The 25,869-nt window shown below is 41.5% G+C and overlaps 1 protein-coding gene across 2 annotated transcripts in view; it reads right to left on the bottom strand.

Annotated features, from left to right (window-relative positions):
• Positions 1 to 25,869, bottom strand: part of LOC129822965 (catenin delta-2-like) — a 379,787-nt gene that overhangs the window by 93,375 nt on the left and 260,543 nt on the right. For both annotated transcript variants that reach the window (XM_055881562.1, XM_055881564.1), the window contains 2 exons: positions 10,935 to 11,067; positions 4,432 to 4,645 (listed from right to left, as the gene is read on the bottom strand). In XM_055881562.1, coding sequence (XP_055737537.1) covers positions 4,432 to 4,645; positions 10,935 to 11,067 — 347 coding nt within the window. The remainder of the gene's footprint in view (positions 1 to 4,431; positions 4,646 to 10,934; positions 11,068 to 25,869) is intronic.

The raw sequence follows: 25,869 nt of genomic DNA, 5'->3' as shown, positions 1-25,869 counted from the left end.
GAAGCTGTTAAGGAGCCTTTTGGTCCTAGATTTGGCGCTCCGGTACCGCTTTCCGTGCGGTAGCAGAGAAAACAGTCTATGACTGGAGTCTTTGACAATTTTATGGGCTTTCCTCTGACACCACTTGGTATAGAGGTCCTGGATGACAGGAAGCTTGGCCCCAGTGATGTACTGGGCCATAGGCACTACCCTCTGTAGCGCCTTACGGTCAGATGCCGAGTAGTTGCCATACCAGGCGGTGATGCAACCGGTCAGGATGCTCTCAATGGTGCAGCTGTAGAACTTTTTGAGGATCTGGGGACCCATGACAAATCTTTTCAGTCTCCTGAGGGGGAAAGGTTTTGTCCTCTTCACGACTGTCTGGCTGTGTTTAGACCATGATAGTTCGTTGGTGAAGTGGACACCAAGGAACTTGAAACTCTCGACCCGCTCCACTACAGCCCCGTAAATGTTACTGGGGGCCTGTTCAGTCTGCCTTTTCCTGTAGTCCACGATCAGCTCCTTTGTCTTGCTCACATTGAGGGAGAGGTGTTGTCCTGGCAACACACTGCCAGTTCTCTGACCTCCTCCCTATAGGCTGTCATATCATTGTCGGTGATCAGGCCTACCACTGTTATGTCGTCAGCAAATGATGGTGTTGGAGTCGTGTTTGGCTACGCAGTCATGGGTGAACAGGGAGTACAGGAGGGGACTAAGTACACATCCCTGAGTCCAGGATCCAGTTGCAGAGGGAGGTGTTTAGTCCCAGGGTCCTTAGCTTAGTGATGAGCTTCATGGGCACTATGGTGTTGAACGCTGAGCTGTAGTCAATGAACAGCATTCTCACATAGGTGTTCTTTTTGTCCAGGTGGGAAAGGGCAGTGTGGAGTGCAATTGTGATTACATCTTCTGTGGATCTGTTGGTGCGGTACACAAATTGGAGTGGGTCTAGGGTATCCGGGAGGATGCTGTTGATGTGTTTCATTTAGGCAGGTTATCTTCCCTTCCTTGGGCACAGAGACTATGGTGGTCTGCTTGAAACATGTATGTTACAGACTCGGTCTGTAACATACATAATAAATGCAGAATAAATGCAAAAAAACGAACATAATGTTTAGTAAAACATATGCCGTTTATCATGACTGTAGCACACTACTTTGCTACGGCTTCACATATATAACTGGCTATCTAAGTTAAATATGAAGTTGTCGCTCAACAACAGCAAGTTTATCGGGTATCCAGTTAACGTCAAGTCCTACTAAAGCATGTAGCTAACATTAGCACCATATTTAGCTAAAGTAAAGGCACGGCAGGCTGCAAATAACTCTCTTTTCAAAGATTACGATTTACGATTAAATAACCGGGATCATTTTGAGGCCAACAAAATACTAGTTACATTTCAACACTGCAGGAGACTCTTTGCTCATCTTCTTTGCCATCTTTAATTTGTTTTTGTTTACTTTCAGAGAACTATCAAATCTCAAAGCCCTCCTTTCATCCAGTTCGAATGCAAAAGTTTACAGTCCATTCATACTACATGAGAAGCCAAAATGAGTATGACATCCGGGCACTTAAAGCATACTTGATTTTTGAAAAGTCACATACAATTTTTTGCATATTAAAACTGCCTACTATTTAGGACGCTGGTATGGGTATTCGCACACAAACATTGTTTTTGGCCCTCTGTGTCCCCTTTCTCCGTGGAGACCATCTGACCGAGAGATGAGCATTGTTGCTGTGAGGGAGGAGTCAGAGGTCAAACTGGACATGAGGGTCACGCTTCCTCTCGCTTCCCTTATCTCTGAACATAACAACGCTACAAAAGCAGCCTCTGTCTGTATTTGTGCATGTGTGTTCGTGTATGTGTGTCTGTGTGTGTGTTCGTGTATGTGTGTGTGTGTGTGTGTGTTTATCTCTGAACAAGCTCTCTCCACAGAAAGGGAGAAGAAGAAATTATTACTCCTGAATACAGTTTAAACACTGTTTCACTGTGTACGAACATGTCATTGACTGGGTATTGAACACAGGTCATCAGTGACACTCAAGACCATGTTAGCCCACTGAGCTAAAGCCTAGGCATTAACACTGGGAGTTAACACAAGTCCTCAAGTCTTAAATGCTATTTCAAGAGGCCTCATTTCTTCCCTCAGTGGTTGGAAGGCCTTTACAATAGAGTCTATTCTGGCTCTGTCACATACTGCCTGCCAGCCCAAAGTGCGGCCAATTTAGGCAGGGGTACCCGCTCCATCGGATTAGCTGATAGGCTTCTCAACGCCCATTCACAAGGCTAATCACTAGTCACAGATGGGCTAGGACCAAGTATGTCTGGCCCCTCCCATCTGAGATAAACACGCATGAACGTTCACACACACACACACACACACACACACACACACACACACACACACACACACACACACACACACACACACACACCCACACACACCCACACACACACACACACACACACACACACACACACACACACACACACACACACACACCCACACCCACACACACACACACACACACACACACACACACACACACACACACACACACACGAAAGATTGGATTAAGGTCCCTAGATGTTGATATAGCCTGATGTAAAATACACTGCTCAAAAAAATAAAGGGAACACTTAAACAACACAATGTAACTCCAAGTCAATCACACTTCTGTGAAATCAAACTGTCCACTTAGGAAGCAACACTGATTGACAATAAATTTCACATGCTGTTGTGCAAATGGAATAGACAAAAGGTGGAAATTATAGGCAATTTGCAAGACACCCCCCAAAACAGGAGTGATTCTGCAGGTGGTGACCACAGACCACTCCTCAGTTCCTATGCTTCCTGGCTGATGTTTTGGTCACTTTTGAATGCTGGCGGTGCTCTCACTCTAGTGGTAGACGGAGTCTACAACCCACACAAGTTGCTCAGGTAGTGCAGTTCATCCAGGATAGCACATCAATGCGAACTGTGGCAAAAAGGTTTGCTGTGTCTGTCAGCGTAGTGTCCAGAGCATGCAGGCGCTACCAGGAAACAGGCCAGTACATCAGGAGACGTGGAGGAGGCCGTAGGAGGGCAACAACCCAGCAGCAGGACCGCTACCTCCGCCTTTGTGCAAGGAGGTGCACTGCCAGAGCCCTGCAAAATGACCTCCAGCAGGCCACAAATGTGCATGTGTCTGCTCAAACGGTCAGAAGCCTGACTGCCAATAGGTACCGAGATGAGATCCTCAGACCCCTTGTGAGACCATATGCTGACACATGCACATTTGTGGCCTGCTGGAGGTCATTTTACAGGGCTCTGGCAGTGCACCTCCTTGCACAAAGGCGGAGGTAGCGGTCCTGCTGCTGGGTTGTTGCCCTCCTACGGCCTCCTCCACGTCTCCTGATGTACTGGCCTGTCTCCTGGTAGCGCCTGCATGCTCTGGACACTACGCTGACAGACACAGCAAACCTTTTTGCCACAGTTCGCATTAATGTGCTATCCTGGATGAACTGCACTACCTGAGCCACTTGTGTGGGTTGTAGACTCTGTCTCATGCTACCACTAGAGTGAGAGCACCGCCAGCATTCAAAAGTGACCAAAACATCAGCCAGGAAGCATAGGAACTGAGAAGTGGTCTGTGGTCACCACCTGCAGAATCACTCCTTTTTTGGGGGTGTCTAGCCTATAATTTCCACCTTTTTGTCTATTCCATTTGCACAACAGCATGTGAAATGTATTGTCAATCAGTGTTGCTTCCTAAGTGGACAGTTTGATTTCACAGAAGTGTGATTGACTTGGAGTTACATTGTGTTGTTTAAGTGTTCCCTTTATTTTTTTGAGCAGTGTAGTCTTTCAGGATCTCTCCTTGGCTAGCCTGTCTTAGAAGCCTTCTTCTTCTAATGCTCCACACCAAACCAACACACACTGATGTTCTCACTGTTCTCACCTAAGGGGCTAAAGAAACATGACTGTTGTAAAAACTGCAATCTCACAGAGATACCAAGGCCAAAAAAAAATCATATCTGGCAGAGAGAAAAATCCTCAGAAAAGACTGAAGGTAGCGAAACAGACGTGTGTTCAGTGTGTGGGAGTTGTTTGTTTCTCATATTTGTTGACTAGTGAGGGGGTTTGTTCCCAGCGTCACAGAGAGAAGCACTGTGGTTTGTGTTAATATTTCAGTGTGTGCTCTCAAAGACAGTTGAGACTTTGTCTGTCCGTGGACAATGAGGGTCTGAGAATTCGGATGGAATGCTAGAAGTGTGAAACCATTGAATTCATTGATCCTGCTTTTTTTCAAATTATTTTCTCTATTGACCAGCTATGTTCTCCTGCTAGTGAATAAGTCTGGACTTATGAGTAATTAAACCATTGAAAACAGTTATCACTGTCTTCTGGAATTTAGAGGTGTCAGTGTGTGTACGTGTATGTGTGTGTGTGTGTCATATGTGTCCTGTACCTGTGACCAGTTCTCGTATCTCCACGTCTCCAGTCTTGCGTAGCAGGCGTACCAGGGCAGGTATGCCCCCAAAGTTCTTCAGGGTGATCTTGTTGTCGTCGTTGGCCTTGCCATAGACCAGGTTCCTCAAGGCTCCACAGGCACTGCGGTGGACCTCACTCATACGCTGGTCCAACAGGTCTACCAGCAGCTGGATCCCACCCTGACGACGAATCTGATGATGAATCAGACAGAGAGAGAGAGAGAGAGAGAGAGAGAAATAGAGAGAGAAATAGTGGTGATTGTATTGTATTTGTATAGTTTGACTAGTAGTTTTCAAACTCAACAGTTTTTTCCAATCGATCACAGCAAGTGGTTATTTTCTTCAATGTAGCCCATCTGTGTGCCGCTGAGGCATTTGCTTGGGAAGCCAACACGTCTTCAAGCAAGGTTACGTGTTACGTGTTGGCTTCCCAAGCAAATGCCTCAGCGGCACACAGATGGGCTACATTGAAGAAAATAACCACTTGCTGTGATCGATTCGAAAAAACTGTTGAGTTTGAAAACTACTAGTCAAACTATTAAATCAAACTGTTAACAAATAAAAAAAATTAGGGGAGGCGTGGTAGGCGGAAGGGGAAAATAATAATAAAGGAAAATATATTTAAAAAAATAAGAAAAAATATATAAGGGGACTGAAAATGATGCAGACAATTATATTGATAGAACCCACAATCTATCTGCAATATTAAAGCTGATCTACCCGTTAAATAAAAAAAATTATTTAAAAAATACAATACGAAATTAAACCTCAACATGTAAATTTTAATCATGTACACTCAGTGATTTCCAGGGAGATGAGACAGACAAGAACTTCAAACTGTTTTTCCAGCAGTCTCGCCCTCCAGGAGTTACAATCCTAACCTTCCCCCGCTGGTGTTACAGACATAGCCTTCCCCCACTGTTTCACTACAGGGCCTTCTGGAACCATCAGGGGGCCAATGAGCAGAGAGAAAGGAGGGTTCCAACCAGTCATCAGGGAGTTATAATGATCCTAGATCTCGGTAGTGGTTCACAGGAGGTCATTAACCGTAGAAACATTTATATGTCCTTAACAACCAACTGGTGAATATTTGGAGTTGTGTGTTTGTGTGTGTGTATGTGTGTGAGTGCGTGCGCGTGTCTTAGATCCTAAACAAATTTGTGCACAAAATGTGAGAAAATAAGCTTTCTGTGCATAATTTCTGGGATCTTTTATTTCAGCTCATGAAATATGGGACCAACACTTTACATGCTGCATTTATATTTTTGTTTAGTATAAATAGTGTTCCTATTCCCTGCTTTAAAGAGCTGCTGGCCCAGATTACAAGTGCCTTTCTCTTTTAAAGGCTTCGCTCTGTTCTTGACCTGAACCTTCTACACATAAACCTTAGATAGCATCACTACACAGAGGGAGAGACAGAAACAGAGAGAGAGAGAGAGGAAAAGGTAGAAAGGGAGTGAGAAGGGAATGAAAGAGTTAAGAAGGAGAGTGAGAGTGAGGGTGAAGGGAAAACAGTCAGGGAGAGAGAGAAAGAAAGGCAGAGAGGAGAGAAGGGGCAAGGAAAGGTTAGAAGAGCTGTTTGACGACATTGCAGAAGTTTATCGCTCCAAATTAATTTCAGTTATCTTTTCAATTAAGCCGGATTAACACTGAACTGAATACTAAACAAACCACATACATTGACACTCAAAAACATCCCTCTCCTCTCCTCGCTTCGCTCATCTTCCTCTCCTATCATCTCCCCTCTCCTCTCTCCTATCATTTCCTCTCTCCTCTCCCGTCTCCTAGCCTCTCTTCTACCCCCCCCCCCCCCCCCGTGACACGTACAGTCACTAATAGGACAATACTCTTGATGATCTAATAATCCACATAGATAGTGCATTGCCTCCATACCTAGGACCAGTATATAAAGGTGATTATTCTGTGGATTGATTTGTTTGTGGCCTGCGGTTGCATGGCGGGCATAGCTACTGCACTACATTTACCGCTAGTAGTTCGTGTTAGCTACAGCTTCTTGGCAGGGGTGGAGTGGGAATTGTGGGAAATGTGATCGTCTGGCTTCGGGATACGAGAGACCATGACAGGAACGCCAAACTGGGAATGTGTGGAAAGTGTGGCCCTGTTCATAGCCATGTGTGTGAGCCTTTGTTACAGATCTGTACATTACACACACAAAGATTTTGTTGCAGTATCATGCATATGTTTAAATACAGCAGACAACAAATTGACAATACAGCGACACTAGTCTCTGTCAGATTACCCTGCATTTTCCACGTTTGCATTTGGGCTTGTAAACCACTTGCAGACAATCAGGGATTAAGCCATTGGGATACACATGCCGTTCATGTTTGAGTTGCATTGTAGTAGGAACTCTCTGCTGTATTAGATTACGCTGCCAGCAGCGTTTCCACAACTGAGTCCATTTTATATGGTGGTTTTGGAGCAGTGGCTTCTTACTTGCTGAGCGGCCTTACAGATTATGTTGATATAGGACTTGTTTTACTGTGGATTTAGATACTATTGGACCTGTTTCCTCCAGCATCTTCACAAGGTCCTTTGCTGTTGTTCTGGGATTCACTTGCACTTTTCGCACCAAAGTACATTCATCTCTAGGAGACAGAACGTGTCTTCTTCCTGAGAGGTATGACAGCTGTGTGGTCCCATGGTGTTTATACTTGAGTACTATTGTTTTTACAGATGAACGTGGTACCTTCAGGCGTTTGGAAATTGCTCCTAAGGATGAACCAGAGTTGTGGAGGTCTACAATTATTTTCTGAGGTCTTGGCTGATTTCTTCTGATTTTCCCAAGATGTCAATCAGAGGCACTGAGTTTGAAGGTAGGCCTTGAAATACATCCACAGGTACACCTCCAATTGACTCAAATTATGTCAATTAGCCTATCGGAAGCTTCCTATCGGAAGTGACTTGCCAAAACTATAGTTTGTTAACAAGAAATGTGTGGAGTGGTTGAAAAACGAGTTTTAATGACTCCAACCTAAGTGTTTGTAAACTTCCGACTTCAACTGTAGATATGGACAGTACCATATCAAATAATCTAATGATTCTGCCTCTTCGCAGCAAAATCTGCAGAGCTGGGCAGGTTGTATCCCCCATATAAATAACATTCTGTTGGTTGCGAGAATTCTGTATAATAATTCAAATTGAAGAATTCTAAGTTTTGAATCCGGCCTTGTTTTGTGTATCAGTTCATAAACCATGTGCCATGGAATCTGTACGTCAAAAATCTCTTCCCAACTATTTTGCTATAACTATTATCTATATGGCACGGCTGTCAATTTTTGGTCTTTAAATGAACCTGGTATACTTTATTATTTATCACAATTTTCTTTAACCAATTCTGCTCTTTAATGCAGTTACTAACTTTTTCTCTCTTCCATTTTTGCGGTCATGCTGAAATGAGTTGTTTGTAATTTTGGGTAGAGCAGACATTTCCATATGTTTTTATTAGCTGCATGTATGACATAACTACACCAGTCCTACTTATGATATCATTTACGAAGTTAATACCTTTAAAAATATATATATATATATTTTTAATCAATTAGTATATTTGAGTTTAACCACAATATTTGTTCTGTCATTTCTGGTGTCAAGACTTCCATCGAGGTCGGCTCCTCTCCTTGTTCGGGCGGCGTTCGGCGAGCGACGTCACTGGCTTTCTAGCCATCGCCGCTCCATTTGGCATATTTCTATTAGTTTTGTCTTGTTCCATACACACCTGGTTTTCATTATCTAATCACACTGCATGTATTTAGTCCTCTGTTCCTCTCCATGTCTTCGTGTGTAATTGTTTATTGTTATGTGGGTATGTTCACGTGCTAGACTTTTGTACATGTTCTGTGTTTTGAGCACTTGGATGTCATTTTGTGCTTATTTATTGATTGGAATATAAGTGCACCTGTTAACTCTACTCTGCTCTCCTGCACCTGACTTCGCCTCCCATACACACCCGTACCATCTGGTGGATTAATTGAAATTGCAAACAACTTTCTATGTCGGAGTTTTAAAAATAGCGATATTTGGGAGATGATTTCCTTTTCAAATAACTGAAAGTGAGAGTTTGTAAACTGAATAAAGGGAAAAAGACCTTTCTTGAACATGAGGTGAGCCATTCTTACTAATTTGCTAGAGAACCAGTTCGGATATAAGTATAACTTTTGTATTACTGAAGCCTTTAGTGAGATGTTTAATGCTTTAATATTTAATCATTTCTGCCCTCCGAATTAATATTCATTATATAAATAGGCGTATTTAATTTTGTCTGGCTTGCTGTTCCAAATAAATAGAATATTATTTTTCTCATATCATTTTCTAAACTGTTCGCTAGGTGTAGGCAAGACCATAAGCAAATGGGTAAACTGGGATATGACTAAAGAGTTAATCAGGGTGATTTTTACACAAATAAAAAGGTATTTACCTTTCCATAGTAGTAAGATCTTATCTATTTTTTTTCATGAATCATCAGCGTACAATGACACCTTTTGTTTTTAAGCCCTGTATTTCTAATCCCTTGATATTATTCTTGGATCTGACTTTAATAGCTAACATTTCGATGGCCATAATAAATAGATATGCCGATAGTGGACAACCTTGTTTTACTCCACTTGACAGCTTAAAACTTTCTGAGAAGTAGCCATTATTTACTATTTTACACCTAGGGTTACTATACATGATTTTAAGCCATTTTATAAGATATTCTCCAGCTGTACTTTATCGTTTTCAAAGTTAGGTATGAATACCAGGCCTGGTTTCACAGATTTTTCATAGTGTTCTATTGTTTCCAGTACTTGCCTTATATTATCACCAATGTATAGTCCATGTAAAAAACGTGTCTGATTAGAATTAATAATGTCCGACAATACTTTTTTAATACTATGCGCTATACATTTTGCTAGAATTTTTGCATCACAACACTGAAGTGTAAAGGGAGTCCACATTTTTAAAAGGACTGGATCTTTATATTTCCCACTTGTATCCTGTTTCAGTAATATTGAAATCAGACCTTCTTGTTGAGTGTCTGATAATATACCATTTACATAGGAGTGGTAAAAACATGCTAATAACAGTCCTCTGAATATATCAAAAATGTTTTGGTACACCTCAACTAATGTCTAGTGTTTATGTAATAAACAAAAGGAAAATGCTGTTCTGAAACACAAGGCTTATCCAATGAAACATGAAAGATATGGATATAAAAGAGGAGCGAAATGGATGTAGAAAATGGAGGGAGGAAGAGAAAGAAAATACAGGGAGGTTTGGTGGGGGAGGATGAGGGTAAGCAGGGATGGAAGAGGGATGAGAGAGAAGAGAGAGAGAAGAGAGAGAGAGAGAGAGAGAGAGAGAGAGAGAGAGAGAGAGAGAGAGAGAGAGAGAGAGAGAGAGAGAGAGAGAGAGAGAGAGAGAGAGAGAGAGAGAGAGAGAGAGAGAGAGAGAGAGAGAGAGAGAGAGACTGCAGCTTGACTATAGGCCACGTCTGGACAAATGGATATCGATAGATCATATAGCCACGAAAACAGCTGATGGGATTGAACTTTAGCCAGACAGAGATGAGAAGGGGGCGGTGTGTATGTTTGTGTGTAGACGTGCTATAAATAATGTTGAGCTGAATTTGCCAAACTGTCTCTGTGGTCAGTCACAATAAAGGCCAGACTTTAGACTTCCGGATGCCCTACACCCACCCACACACACACACCACTCTAATCATTACTTTGCACACTCTGCATTAATTGAACCCATATCCTGGAATCAAATACCGGCCTCCCTCCCTCCCTTCTCTTTCTTTCTTTCTCTCTCCCTCTTTCTCTCCCTCTCCACTTTTCGCTCCCTCTCCCCATTCTCTCTCCCTCTCCTCCATTCTCTGTCCCTCTCCCCCACTCTCTCTCTCCCTCTCCCCATCTCTCCCTCCCCCACTCCCTCTCCCTTGATACTTTGTGGAGACAATCACAGCGTTGTCTTGTCTGTCAATACCAAGCTTTCTTCTTACTGTGTCTCTGCTCTATTCAACGGTAATTCCAACTGCTACAACACACAAAAGGACTACGTTTGTACCTGTGTTTGTACACACGTGTGTGTGTACGCAAGTGTGTATGTGTTTTTGTGCATTTTACAATGTGCATCGTCACTTTTCAATAAGAGCGTGAAGCAGCTATTGACCGACAGCGGCACAGCAGGAATGTATTTCATCGAGCAGGGCAGAGGCACGTCAATGCTGTCTGCTGTTGTAAAAATGGATTGTGAGGGATTCAGAGCAGACAACACAATATAACACAATGTAACAGATTACTGCAATGTCAAGGTGATAGGAGGCTTATTTATGAAGTGTTTGTTAAAGGGTTCTAACACCAGTTTATTCCAGATAGCCTTAGAGGGATTTGTAAAGAGAGGGAGGGATGCACTGGGTTTTGGGAATGGTAGAAAGGACTTTGTCTTTGCCGAACACACACGCACAGTGGTAGGCTACCTCTGATTTGATATTGTTGTCTCCGAAGCAGAGGTGTTGGAGGTAGGCTGCAGCGTTGGACTGGACTGAAGGGAACTGGTGCTGTAGCATCTGAATCACCTCAGGTAACTCTGGATCCCTCCATCCAAACTCCCTGCAGAAAGAGAGGGGGTGGGGGTGGAGAGAAAGAGAGAGGGGGGAAAAGAGGGGGGAGATAGAGAGAGAAAGGGAGAGAATGAGAAAACATGTAATTGTTAGATGATTATACAGCACAACACAGTACCCGAAGGCGACATTTATTTCCGAGGTTGAAGACCATGAGATCGTTAGTTGTGTGGGTGTGTGAGGCCAGTCACCACCGTTATTCCATTAGGTTTAACACTCCCACTGATACGCAGGACAAAGTGAAATAAATGTTTTCTCTCACATCATTATGGAGGAAATGGTTTTCTTTATTATGTTATCCTTCTCACATGGTTGTTGTGGAATGCAGAGAAATTAGAAATACAGGAGGGATAGAATACCTACTGTGTTGCTCACCACTGCTATAATACTTTATCTCTCTTTCTCTCTCTGTCTCTCAATGTGTCCCTGTCTCTCTCTCTCTGTCTATCTGTCTCTCTCTCTCGCTCTCTCTCTCGCTCTGTCTATCTGTCTCTCTCTCTCGCTCTCTCTCTCTCTGTCTCTCTCTCGCTCTCTCTCGCTCTGTCTCTTTCTCGCTCTGTCTCTCTCTCTCTCTGTCTCTTTCTCGCTCTGTCTATCTGTCTCTCTCTCTCGCTCTCTCTCTCTCTGTCTCTCTCTCGCTCTCTCTCGCTCTGTCTCTTTCTCGCTCTGTCTCTCTCTCGCTCTGCCTCTTTCTCGCTCTGTCTCTCTCTCTCGCTCTGTCTCTTTCTCGCTCTGTCTCTCTCTCGATTTCTCTCTCTCTCTCTGTCTCTTTCTCGCTCTGTCTCTCTCTCGCTCTGTCAATTCAATTTAAGGGGCTTTATTGGCAGGGGAAACATATGTTTACATTGCCAAAGCAAGTGAAATAGATCATAAACAAATGTGGAATAAACCATAAAAAATTACCATTAAACATTACACTGAAAAATGTTCCAAAAGAAAAAAGACATTTCAAATGTCATATTTTGTCTATATTAAGTGTTGTAACGATGTGCAAATAGTTGAAGTAAAAATGGAAAATAAATGAACATAAATATCGGTTGTATTTACAATGGTGTTTGTTCTTCATCGGTTGCCCTTTCCTTGTGGCAACAGTTCACAAAACTTGCTGCTGTGATTGCACACGGGTATTTCACCCAATAGATATGGGAGTTGATCAAAATTGGAACTGTTTTTCGAATTCTTTGTTGGTCTGTGTAAAATACGTGTCACTAATATGGTCATACATTTGGCAGAAGGTTAGGAAGTGCATCTCAGTTTCCACCTCATTTTGTGGGCAGTGTGCACACTGGTCTTCTCTTGAGAGCCAGGTCTGCCTTCGGCGGCCTTTCTCAATTGCAAGGCTAAGCTCACTGAGTCTGTACATAGTCAAAGATTTCCTTAATTTTGGGTCAGTCACAATGGTTAGGTATTCTGCCACTGTGTACTATCTGTTTAGGGCCAAATAGCAGTCTAGTTTGCTCTGTTTTTTGTAAATGATTTCCAATGTGTCAATTATCTTTTAGTTTTCTCATGATTTGGTTGCACTGTAACAAATTGATGTAGTTTTCTACAGTGAAAACGCACAGTAATTCCCTGTTTTATCCATTAACAATTTAATGATGTAGACTGCAATGCATCTTGGGTCGTCGAACGATTACAGTTTGTAACAGTGAATTTTACAGTACATGTTACGCAAACAAAATACAGGATTGGATTAAGGTATTAACCTGTCTTTTCGGGTGAATTCTTGTACAAGACCCCTACACTGAAGCAGCCATCAAGTGGGTTAAATCATATTTCACATTCATCAGCCATACAATGAGAAGACGACTTCTCACTAGGACACGGCACCCGATGTAAAATAACCTACAGAATCACATAGCCTATTTTAAACAATTGACCATTTGGGCACATCGCGCTTTCCACATGCCCGGGCAGTCTCATGATGGAAGCGAATATCTGCAATTGCGGTCAGTAGGCTACATGAAATTTGTTTAATTTTGAGAGAACATTTTGCATCGGGAGCCCGTGAATCGATTTGAACACATCAAGTGCCTCTGCGAGCCATCTGTCCAAAACTGTTATAATTAATAGCCTATTCCATGTTCTGTTATCCCCAAATATTCTTTGCACGTGAGCTAAAAGCTAGATGTGTGCTCCCTTAGCTAAATGTTGGAACGTTGTTTGAATCAAGATGGAATAATTTCTAGATGTATTTTCAGTTATGGCTTGATGGTTCGAATGTGTAATCAATCTGTCTGTTCATTGGCGAGCTAGCTGCATTATAGCTGTCATTTGAGGTGAATTTAGGTGAACTATTCTCAGCCACAAATGTTAGCTTGAATTGAATTGTTTATATAACTTGTATTTTGTGGATTTGGATTCTAGAAATAAGGACAGGCTACTGCAGCTTGAACTGAGACAGCTGATTTATTTACATTTTTATTATTATCCAGAATCAACCTTACACAGTTAAAATGTTTCAGTGTAAATCGTGTATGAATCAAATACAGTAGTATCATTCAGACAGCACATTAAAATTGATAGAAATTCACCCAATTGCTATTTAAATTGTGGTGTGCCCAAAATGTTCCCGTGCATTCAGGCAATTTACTGCCTTTGAGTCTCACTTACATGCTGACCACACCGCTGGCGTCATGTGAGTGAGTGAGTGAGCCTTGCAAAATAAATGTACACATACAGCTGAAGTCTGAAGTTTACATACACTTAGGTTGGAGTCATTAAAACTCGCTTTTCAACCACTCCACAAATTTCTTGTTAACAAACTATAGTTTTGGCAAGTCGGTTAGGACATCTACTTTGTGCATGACACAAGTAATTTTTCCAACAATTGTTCACAGACATAGATTATTTCAGTTATAATTCACTGTATCACAATTCCAGTAGGACAGTAGTTTACATACACTAAGTTGACGTTGCCTTTAAACAGCTTGGAAAATTCCAGAAAATGTTGTCATGGCTTTAGAAGCTTTTGATAGGCTAATTGACATTATTTGAGTCTATTAGAGGTGTACCTGTGGATGTATTTCAAGGCCTACCTTCAAACTCAGTGCCTCTTTGCTTGACATCATGAGAAAATCAAAAGAAATCAGCCAAGACCTCAGAAAAAAATTGTAGACCTCCACAAGTCTGGTTCATGCATGGGAGCAATTTCCAAAAGTTTGAAGGTACAACGTTCATCGGTACAAACAATAGTACGCAAGTATAAACACCATGGGACCACGCAGCCATTATACCACTCAGGAAGGAGACGCGTTCTGTCTCCTAGAGATGAACGTACTTTGGTGCAAAAAGTGCAAATCAATCCCAGAACAACAGCAAAGGACCTTGTGAAGATGCTGGAGGAAACAGGTACAAAAGTATCTATATCCACAGTAAAACGAGTCCTATAATCGACATAATCTGAAAGGCCGCTCAGCAAGGAAGAGGCCACTGCTCAAAAAAACGCCATAAAGGAGCCAGAATACGGTTTGCAACTGCACATGGGGACAAAGATTGTACTTTTTCATCAGACCAGAGAAATGTCCTCTGGTCTGATGAAACAAAAATAGAACTGTTAGGCCATAATGACCATCATTATGTTTGGAGAAAAAAGGGGGAGGCTTGCAAGCCGAAGAACACCAACCTGACAGTGAAGCACCGGGGTGGCAGCATCATGTTGTGTGGGTGCTTTGCTGCAGGAGGGACTGGTGCACTTCACAAAATAGATGGCATCATGAGGCAGGGAAATTATGTGCATATATTGAAGCAACATCTAAAGACATCAGTCAGGAAGTTCAAGCTTGGTCGCAAATGGGTCTTTCAAATGGACAATGACCCCAAGCATACTTCCAAAATTGTGGCAAAATGGCTTAAGGACAACGAAGTCAAGGTATTGGAGTGGTCATCACAAAGCCCTGACCTCAATCCTTTAGAAAATTTGTGGGCAGAACTGAAAAAGTGTGTGCCAGCAAGGAGGCCTACAAACCTGAATCAGTTACACCATTTCTGTCAGGAGGAATGGGCCAAAATTCACCCAACTTATTGTGGGAAGCTTGTGGAAGGCTACCTGAAACGTTTGACCCAAGTTAAACAATTTAAAGCCAATGCTACCAAATACTAATTGAGTGTATGTAAACTTCTGACCCACTGGGAATGTGATGAAGCAATTAAAAGCTGAAATAAATCACTCTCTACTATTATTCTGACATTTCACATTCTTAAAATAAAGTGGTGATTCTAACTGACCTAAGACAGGAAATTGTAGGAGAACTAAATGTCAGGTATTGTGAAAAACTGAGTTTAAATGTATTTGGCTAGGGGGTATGTACATTTCCGACTTCAACTGTACATGTTATTTAATCATTGCACCCACACTGCTCACGCGCCTCAGCGAGCGTCTGTGTGGCCAGGGGCTAAAATAGACATTAGTTCTATTTGTGACGCTCAACGTGCTGCAAGTCCGGCCTCTCCCATCTCCTCATTGGTTTTTAGAGGCATATACCCACGTGGATGATTGAAAGATGAACTTAGGTCCACACTCGGGTCGGTTGTAGTAATGCTGTAAAGTTGGTTGCCAACCGGCATATAAAGTCCAAAGAAGAAAAAGAAGCCTGAAGAAAGGAGGAGAGATGACGAGAAACTAATTCGGTTTACAGTTTTATCTGTGTATTAATTGTCGGAGTAGAGGACCTTGTGCATTTCAGGTAAAATAACAACCCAATGTTTATATCCCAGGACAAATAAGATAGCAACAGCAAGCTAGCTAGCTAAGTTGCCATAAATGTTTAATGCCTTTTGACCTGTCCCCAAATTAATATAATTGGTTCAGAGTTTGTTTTGATATTTCAACCTGCGTGTCCTGATCGCTTCTGGTGTGGGTGAACAAAATCAACATGCGCACAAGGACGTACACACGCGTCCGGTTTGGTCAGCATGTTATACAGAGATCACAAGGGATATCAAAGATCTGTGAAAAGTGCACAATTTCAACCAGCAGACAAATTTTGTATTTGCCCAATAGACATTTGTCAGTTCAGATGTTTACATTTGACTGAATTTATTTCTCATTTGGAGGATCATTTGCAGTGTTGATGAAGCTCTCTTTTAAAAAAATCTTACACTGTTTTATTTAAAGCTTCAGGCAAAGTTATTGTTACCTGCCTCTGTCATTCAGTCTATTATTGAAGAATTTCAAGATATTCATGACCTTAGTCAATCACATCTTCTTTCAAAGCGAAAGTATAAATTGGGTGTACTTGGCATTCCTGAGAAGGATATCAAAACGTAATTCAAGAGCTCCAAAAGGAGGATCTTCTCAAGGCCTATAACGGTTCTTTACAAACAGATTAGTGTCAGAAGACTATCTTTAAAAACACTTTCAATTATGTTGAACCTGTGCCCTTGTATTTAGGAACTAATGAATCTGGGAAAGAGTGCTTTGCCCAGTGTGTCCCTTTAAATAAAACACTCAGTGCCCTTTTTGAGTCAGGGACATTCAAGACACAGTATGAGAAAGCACACACTCACATCTCTGATAAGGAAATCTTTCAAGATATGCGGGATGTACAGTATATTGCAGACAAAGTTTTACTTAAAACAGAAGCATCATCTTTAGCCTTAATACTATATCAATATGCATTTGAGGTTGCAAATCCTTTGGGATCAGGGAAAAGAAACACAAGGTGCTTGCTTTCTATCTTACTCTATGTGACATTTTGGCTTATAACAGGTCAAATATTGATCACATGCAACTAGTCCTTCTGTGCAGAGAGCAAGATTTTGGATAGGAATTAGTTCTTTACCCATTGCTAAGATATATTAAGGAGCTAAAGGATGGTGGTATTGTTTTAGCAGATGGATGTGTTTTGAGAGGTGCTTTATGTGCCATAGCTAGAGATAATCTGGGATCTAACAGTATCGGGGGCTTTGTGGAAAATCTTAGCCGGAGTACATATTGCGATATTGTGACATTGACAGAGCAACATTTGAGTCTATTCCACTGTCAACTTGTTCAACAAGAACTTCCCAGTCCTATAAAAAAGATGTACTGTACAGTACATAGAAGCTAATGACAAGGACAGTGCATGTGGTGTCAAATTTGATTCTCTATTTTATGAGTTTAGATACTTCTATGTTTGCCAGCCTGGACTGCCTCCTTGCCTTGGTCATGATCACTTAAAGGGCATTGTCTCTTTTGACCTTGCACTGTTCATTAATCATTTGGTCAATCAAGAGAAACACTTTACATGTTTAGAATTGAACAGATGCATCAGCCAATTTAAATACCCTCGGAGTGATGGTAATGACTAACCTCCTGAGATAAGCCCTGGCAGTGAGAAGCTACAGTTGAAGTCGGAAGTTTACATACACTTAGGTTGGAGACATTAAAACTCATTTTTCAACCACTCCACAAATTTCATGTTAACAAACTATAGTTTTGGCAAGTCGGTTAGGACATCTACTTTGTGCATGACACAAGTCATTTTTCCAACAATTGTTTACAGACAAATTATTTCACTTATAATTCACTGTATCCCAATTACTGTGGGTCAGAAGTTTACATACACTAAGTTGACTGTGCCTTTAAACAGCTTGGAAAATTCCAGAAATTATGTCATGGTGTTTGAAGCTTCTGATAGGCTAATTGACATCATTTGAGTCAATTGGAGGTGTACCTGTGGATGTATTTCAAGGCCTACCTTCAAACTCAGTGCCTCTTTGCTTGGCATCATGAGAAAATCAAAAGAAATCAGACAATATTTGTTTTTGTAGACCTCCACAAGTTTGGTTCATCCTTGGGAGCAATTTCAAAACGCCTGAAGATACCATGTTCATCTGTACAAACAATAGTACGCAAGTATAAACACCATGGGACCACGCAGCCGTCCTACCGCTCAGGAAGGAGACGTGGTCTGTCTCCTAGAGATGAAAGTACTTTGGTAAGAAAAGTGTAAATCAATCCCAGAACAACAGCAAAGGACCTTGTGAAGATGCTGGAGGAAACAGGTACAAAAGTATCTATATCCACAGTAAAACGAGTCCTATAATCGATATAATCTGAAAGGCCGCTCAGCAAGGAAGAAGCCACTGCTCCAAAACCACCATAAAAAAGCCAGACTACGGTTTGCAACTGCACATGGGTACAAAGATTGTACTTTTTGGAGAAGTGTCCTCTCGTCTGATGAAACAAAAATAGAACTGTTTGGTCATAATGACCATTGTTATGTTTGGAGGAAAAGGGGGAGGCTTGCAAGCCGAGGAACACTATCCCAACGGTGAAGCACGGGGGTGGCAGCATCATGTTGTGGGGGTGCTTTGCTGCAGGAGGGACTGGTGCACTTCACAAAATAGATGGCATCATGAGGGAGGAAAATTATGTGGATATATTGAAGCAACATCTCAAGACATCAGTCAGGAAGTTAAAGCTTGGTCACAAATGGATCTTCCAAATGGACAATGACCCCAAGCAAACTTCCAAAATTGTGGCAAAATGGCTTAAGGACAACAAAGTCAAGGTATTGGAGTGGCCATCACAAAGCCCTGACCTCAATCCTATAGAAGATTTGTGGGCAGATCTTTGAAAGCTTGTGCGAGCAAGGAGGCCTACACACCTGACTCAGTTGCACCAGCTCTGTCAGGAGGAATGGGCCAAAATTCACTCAACTTATTGTGGGAAGCTTGTGGAAGGCTACCTGAAACGTTTGACCCAAGTTAAACAATTTAAAGGCAATGCTACCAAATACTAATTGAGTGTATGTACACTTCTGACCCACTGGGAATGTGATGAAAGAAATAAAAGCTGAAATAAATAATTCTCTCTACTATTATTCTGACATTTCACATGCTTAAAATAAAGTGCTCATCCTAAATGACCTAAGACACTAGGATTAAATGTCAGGAATTGTAAAAAACTGAGTTTAAATGTATTTGGCTAAGGTGTATGTAAACTTCCGACTTCAACTGTAAGTGGATATACTGTACAAAACTGGTGTCTGTTGAGAGTACTCCCCCTCTTAGTAGGAGATCGAATAAAAAATGTACCAGATAGTGGTGTACGGCAGTTGATTTAGCTCCAAAGACAAGTGGTCGGATACATACAGTATGTGCATCAGCCATTACTGCTGACCAGGTGTCTTCAAGTCCTTATTGATGAATATACCAATTTCAGAGCTGAGAATTTTCCTGGCAAACCCCTCAAGCCAATGCACCATTATCTCTGCCATTACCCAGAGCTTATCATTAGGTTCGGGCCACTTATTTGTCTCTGTACGTTGAGGTTCGAGAGTACGTATACTTACTTCAAGCAGTGTGTACGGAAATTGCACAACTTTAACAATCTACGTGGGACTCTAGCAGAGAGACACCAACTGTTCCAAGCCTATTTAAGTGATGGCAGTTTATTTCCGCCTCTCATTCAAGTAGAAAAGGGAACTGACTTTTATGCCACTGATTACAACAAGAAGATTGAGGATTCAGTCGCTGCATTTCACTTCACATTTATATAACACAGTTGTTTTAAATGATATCACTGTCAAAAGCACAAAGTACAGAAAGGGAATGTATGTTGTGATGGGGAAAGATGAGGATGGATTGGAAATGGGTGAGATGAAGTTGATCCTGGTCCATTGCTACTCTTCTGTTTATTCTGTTTTAATGAGGCAGCAGGCTGGGCAGCTAGTTGATTGAGGTATTCACTGCCTAACAGGAGTAGACCAAGACTCAAACTTTATCTGCATTAAGCATGAAGGCCTTGTTGATTATTACCCCTTAGTGGAGTACAAGGTATTTGGCAAATCAATGATGATCTTTCATCATTCTTTCCCTTTGTTGTAGAGCCATAAAACCGCTAGGAGAGGAGATAAGAGAGGCAGTATTGTCTGTGCTACCAGATTTGCAAGAGCAGACACTTTATCCCTCCTGGACAAGCTAGCAAGTGTGGGAGTAGAGGGAAAGCCAGACCTTCAATTTCTTTAAGAAGAAGACCTACAGGAGCACACCAGACCAAGACAATGCCGGAAGCAGCTAAATGCATGGAGATTTGAAGGTATTACATTTGGCTAAAAGATGTACAAGTACTGTACAGTTGAGAGGAAATGTTTGGAATTGTATTACTTTAGATTTCTGAGTTGAGCAATTATTTTACTTCCAGGACAAGCAAGGAGTTCCACAGCTGGTGCCATCAAGGATACATCAACATTTGAGTCATCAAGCCCGTCCCCTTCACAGTCATAATCCACATCCAGCACAACCCTGTCAACAACCAGTACGACCAGTACTGTAGACCTGGACATCTGGCTGGAGAACTTCACTGTCCCTTGGGGGAAAATGTCCATGAACCTGAGATCAGCCATCGCTAGAGGTACACGGCCAACCACGGGAGAACGAAGAGAGATGGTAAGAATGAAAGTAGATGCAATGAGAGTTATTGAGCCTAATCCGACCAGAGCAGATTGCTGTACAATAGCCAAGAAGATGATACAACAGTACCAGAAAGGCTTCGCTGATACAATGAGAGATGGCACAACAATTGGGAGTGGCTATGGATCCCTCTTAAATCAGATGAAAACATGCATTGAGCATAAGAATTGTGATAATCCTATGGTATGGCTAAGAAAGAGAAAAACACTCTCAGGCTCATTGACTGTAATCAGTGCAAGAGGCCCAACTGACAAATACGGCTGTGTAAGATGGCAGCCGGACTTTCCCAAAGAAGAAACGTAAGAAACTTTGGAGGCAAAGTGTAAGGAAATGGAGCAGCTTTATTCCAGAGAAGGGCTGGCAGGAGGTGACAGAGGACAACTCTCGCAGCTCATGATATCGTTCATATCTTATATAAGATATATAAAATATATCTTATATCTTTTATATCCTGTATATCTTATATATTTGTGTCATAACTCTCCTGTGACGATCTGAAGGATCAGGTTACAATGGGTCCACTCTACAGCTTGCTCTGGGAGAGCGGGAAGTCGACTGTTTTATGGCGGTCATAAAATACGCTGCCTCTGTGTTCGAGGTTGGAATGTAAACTGTGGAACACAGAGAGACCCTTGGACATCTAAAGTTTGAATAATTAAACAATATTTATATTTTTGAGAATGTTTGAGTGGTCCGTGGACACTTAAGGGACAGTCGTTACGAGTGTGTTTCATTTGGTGATCTCATGAGGGACAGGAAACACTCATTACTGTGTCTTTGGTTGTGTACACTTCTTAATTATGGGGTTTACATCTAAATATTGTCAAATGCATATGATAAAACATGAAACTATTTGTGAAAAGATGTAATGTGATGTTAACCTTCTAAATGAGAAAATATGGGTTTTCATATAAAGTTAACCAAATCAGTGGCCCCGCCCACGTGAGCATAGACACTTCGTTGGCGTCATGCACCGCTCTTTTCTCAGAAGTGTATAAAACCCACTCCTGACAAAATTTACATTAGACTAGAAAACATAGAGCTGACGCTATATGTTGAAATGGTTAAGAACTACAACTCTACAGGCCCAGGAGACCAGACAGCGTGTAGTGTTGGCTACATGGCTGGAAATGGTTAAACTCTGAGACTATCAATCACTACAGAATAAGAGGAAATTCTAGACGTAAAATTACTAGTCTGCAGCTGGAAATTACGTAAATCTAGTACGAGAATACCGACAACCGCGGAAGCATCTATTCTACGCAACGACCATCTGTACGGCTGACGTATACAATACAACAGACACTATCCAGAGCCGCTGAGAAAGCGACAACTACGAAAGACTTTGTAACTTCTGGGGAAGTTAACCAGAGACTCTCTGATGAACTGACTCTCTAGCAGATGGACCGGCGAATCCACCAGAGAAGACAACAATGACATACAGTACGGGCGTAAATATATACATTGCAATTATTTTCAAATGAGCAGCCGTTCATGTGCAAAGGATTAGCATTTCCATGAATAGAATTATCAACTGTGTGTAGTGAATCCATTTTGTCTTTCACGATTTTATCTGTCCCCACCCCTTTCCATTGTCTACCAAGCCACCATACCGGTTTAGCCCACTAGGGACTTATCAATGCATTGTGTTAGTAACCAATAACTATATTCTTTGTTTATGTATTTCTGTGATTTGATTAGTTAGTTAGTAAATAAATAATTAAGCCAATTTGTACATTGCTGATTCATTATGGAGGCTAGGGTTTGCGACGTTCAGTAATGAGAACTGATGAGGTACAATTCATTAATAAGCAACTGTTTTGATAAGATATGAACATATTTGAACAGTCGATTCGGGAAATAGAGACTCTACAAACATTTTCCCGTGGTGCCCCGACTTCCTAGTTAATTAAAGTTTACATGATTAGTTTAATCACGTAATAATAATTACACATAACTAATTGATTTGATAAAATAACAGTCTTTACATTTAATGACAGTCACAGACACGACAGGTGTCAGCCACAGCCACAGATGTGGAGTGATCAATTCCACTGCGGGACTCACCAAGACTGATTGTTCAAGGTATTGTATCCAATAAGACTTTCTGTGTGAGTAATTGTTTTTAGACAGGGCCTTACAATAGCAATGTTTCACAGAGGCCATTGTGAAACATAAATGTGATCTGATTTCAGGTGACACAATGACTGCTGCCAAATGGATAATAAGCATGGAGAAGGAGGTTGTGATGTCAGTCCACTCCAACTTTGTGGCAGCGCTGGCAGCTTTATTTGCCTCATTCTACACCTTCAATCTGCAGTACCAAGGAGGAAGCTTCACACACCCTGGAGTTCATCCAAAAGTAAACAAAAATATGCTTCATCCTTGGTAGAATTGCCTTGCGGGGGCTATAAACTGAGGCATTTTGTATCACAGCTTGGTTTGTCAGGTTAATTGAATCAAGATATGTTGATACGTTTGAAAGGCTCCTTTGTCAGAGCATAAACACATAATGCGAAGCCATTATTTGAACTGGGGACAATGTACAGAGGTCATGCAGAACACTTCAGACACTTTTGAAGACATCAGGGGACCTAATCATCTTTCTACAATTTTGTCTGGGTGTGCACTTTGTTTTCACAGTTTTGCTGGAATCAATCCATCCACTGGCTCGTTGACCGCCACAGCAGAGGTCGTCAGCAAGAAAAGCGGAAAGGTAGTGGAGAAGAAGAGACACAATTAATGTACATGTCTGTACTCTGCTCAGGAAGATAATGGACTTTGAACAGCTATAGGCTAGTTCCTCCTGGGCAAACATTTAATTTATTTTTGTCAATTGTGACCTGCTCAAGTAAGTTTGGTTTGTCACTGGAGTTTACTCTTTTTTTGTGTTTTACGCTTTAAGTGTTTGAAAATGATCCAGTTTGCACTGAAATTGACATATTGTTGAGGAAGGAATGCTACTCTGAATGTTTGGAAATGTCTAGCATTTACTCTGGCTTCTCTACAGTCCCTGGTTCGGATCCAGCCTGTATCACATCAGGCCGTGATTGGGAGTCCCATAGGGCGGCGCACATTTTGGCCCAGCGTCGTCCAGGTTTGGCCGGGGCAGGCCGTCATTGTAAATAAGAATTTGTTCTTAACTGACTTGCCTAGTTAAATAAAGGTTCAATAAAACATTCATAATTGTCACGCCCTGGCCTTAATATTCTTTGTTTTCTTTATGTTTTTTAGTAAGGTCAGGGTGTGACATGGGGAAGGTATGTGTTTTTGTATTATCTAGGGCTTTTTGTATGGTAAAGGGGTCAGTGTCTTGTCTAGGTGTTTGTATGTCTATGGCTGCCTAGATTGGTTCTCAATTAGAGGCAGCTGTGGTTCATTGTCTCTGATTGAGAGCCATATTTAAGGCAGTCATAGGCATTGGGGTTTTGTGGGTAATTGTCTATGTTGAACGTTTGTTGCTTGTCAATGCACTTACGTCACTTAGCTTCACGGTTGTTTTGTTTAGTTTGTATTCAGTGTTCGTTTCGTGTTTTTCCCTTCTCTCAATAAAAGAGAATATATTTTGCACACGCTGCGCCTTGGTCCTCTCTCTCACCCATGGACGATCGTGACAATAATATATATTTTTTTGTAATTACTCAACTTGAGTAGGCAACGTTATTAAAGCTTGAGTGTGTTGTTTTGGGAAGGGCATAATTAGGACTCTGGGAATATGACAAAATATTAATTGAGATCTTTTCTAACCATGATCTCACATAATTAAAAAGTCCAATTACCCCTCACAAACCTACATACTCTGCGTTTAACATGGGAGTGAAGGTAATGACAAACCTCCTAAGATAAAGTCAGGCGGACATGTTGCACAGACTGTTGAGAGTAGGCCTACTACTCTTAGTAGGAAACAAGATACATGTTTTCTTTTATGAGCTCAAAGCGAGGCAATGCGATATCTGAGTTACCTGTGTCTGAAAGACGCATACAGTATACCAGTGTCTTTCTAATCTGTCACTTTCTATGCTGGGGCAGTCATAAGTTGTTGTTGTGCTGATCTGTTTTGTGGGTTTGTTCTGTCTGGATTGGGGGACTAGCTCTCTGAGCTCCACCATGTCTCTCTCCAGCTCTGTGAATTTATCTCTCTCAATGATGCAGGAGCAGTGCAGTTGTGGGACCTGGATGTGTTCAGTGCCAGGGGGGGGGTGACTATCCTCGTCTACAGGACAGTTTGAAGAGGTGTGATCAGACTCACTCAGGATGGGGGAATCGTCACCGGGAGAGAGCTTTTCCTGCTGTGCTCTCTCTATGATCCTGTAAAAGACCTGCTGGAACTGCATGAGGATGCCCTGCACCATTACTGTCCCAGACTTGTACACGTTTACAGAGGTTGTTTCAATTTCCTCAATGTCTATTATTCTGAGTTTCCACCCTGGGACAATGCCCTCTCTCTTGACATAAGGGTAGTGTGCTCTTATAGCACTGTGCCAAGCCAGAGGGTGGTTTGTGTGGAAAATGAAGTTGCTTATGTTACTCTCTTGGTAGAAAACACCAAATATTGTCTCTGGATTGTCCTTGAGGAGCTTTTTTTTGTACTTATTCCTTGCAGTGTTATTTTTAATATCCATGGGGTACTGTATTCTAATAACCTCTGGACAGGGATAAGCCATGGGGGCTTCAAAGGCCTCTGCATTTGGGTGGGTGGGGCTGTGAAACTCTCCTGCTATTGTTGGGCTCAAGAGTATTCACACATTTGACTTCACACTTGCCGCCAGGTCCGTTCTGTCCTAGCAGTTTGGTAGCTTAGTATACTTATTTACTTAGATATAATTACTTAGATATTATTGTATTTTACTTTTTGGCTCAAGAAGTAGTTTCAGACTGAATATTACTCACTCAGTTTTGTGTTGGATGGTATTTTCAGGTTCCGCTGTGTTTCCTCTGCAGGTTTTGGTTTGTTAGAAGTTTTTTGTTGATAGTCGTTAGTAGTAATAGTCAATTTTGGCCAAAATCAAGGTTTTAGGTATGGAATTTTGATTTGGATTGAATGTTTTAATGTTTTAATGAGGTTAGTATCCTGTATAAGTCCTTTGCGCAAAAAAACCCAAATGTATCTACATTTATCCAACTCTAATTATATATTTTTTGCAGCTTAGCTTTGCAAAGCTCATTGCTAAGCTTTGCTTAGATGTCATTGTTGGGGGAACAGAATTCGAGAAGTCATGGGTGCGGTGAAAATATGACTCTGCTTAGAGAGACCTGTCTTCAGGACTCAAAGACAACTTTAACAGCTTTCATGTTTTCGGGTCATTTTTCTTCATTTTTTACATTTTTGTTGTCTTTTTCTTCTGAAAGTGTGTTGTGAGAGACATGAACGCTAGCGATTGATCAAATAGTG

Source organism: Salvelinus fontinalis, chromosome 25 (genome assembly GCF_029448725.1).
Source record: "Salvelinus fontinalis isolate EN_2023a chromosome 25, ASM2944872v1, whole genome shotgun sequence".
Lineage (NCBI taxonomy): Eukaryota > Metazoa > Chordata > Actinopteri > Salmoniformes > Salmonidae > Salvelinus > Salvelinus fontinalis.
Note: the sequence above shows the minus strand (reverse complement) of the source record. Positions and strands in the feature narration are given on the sequence as shown.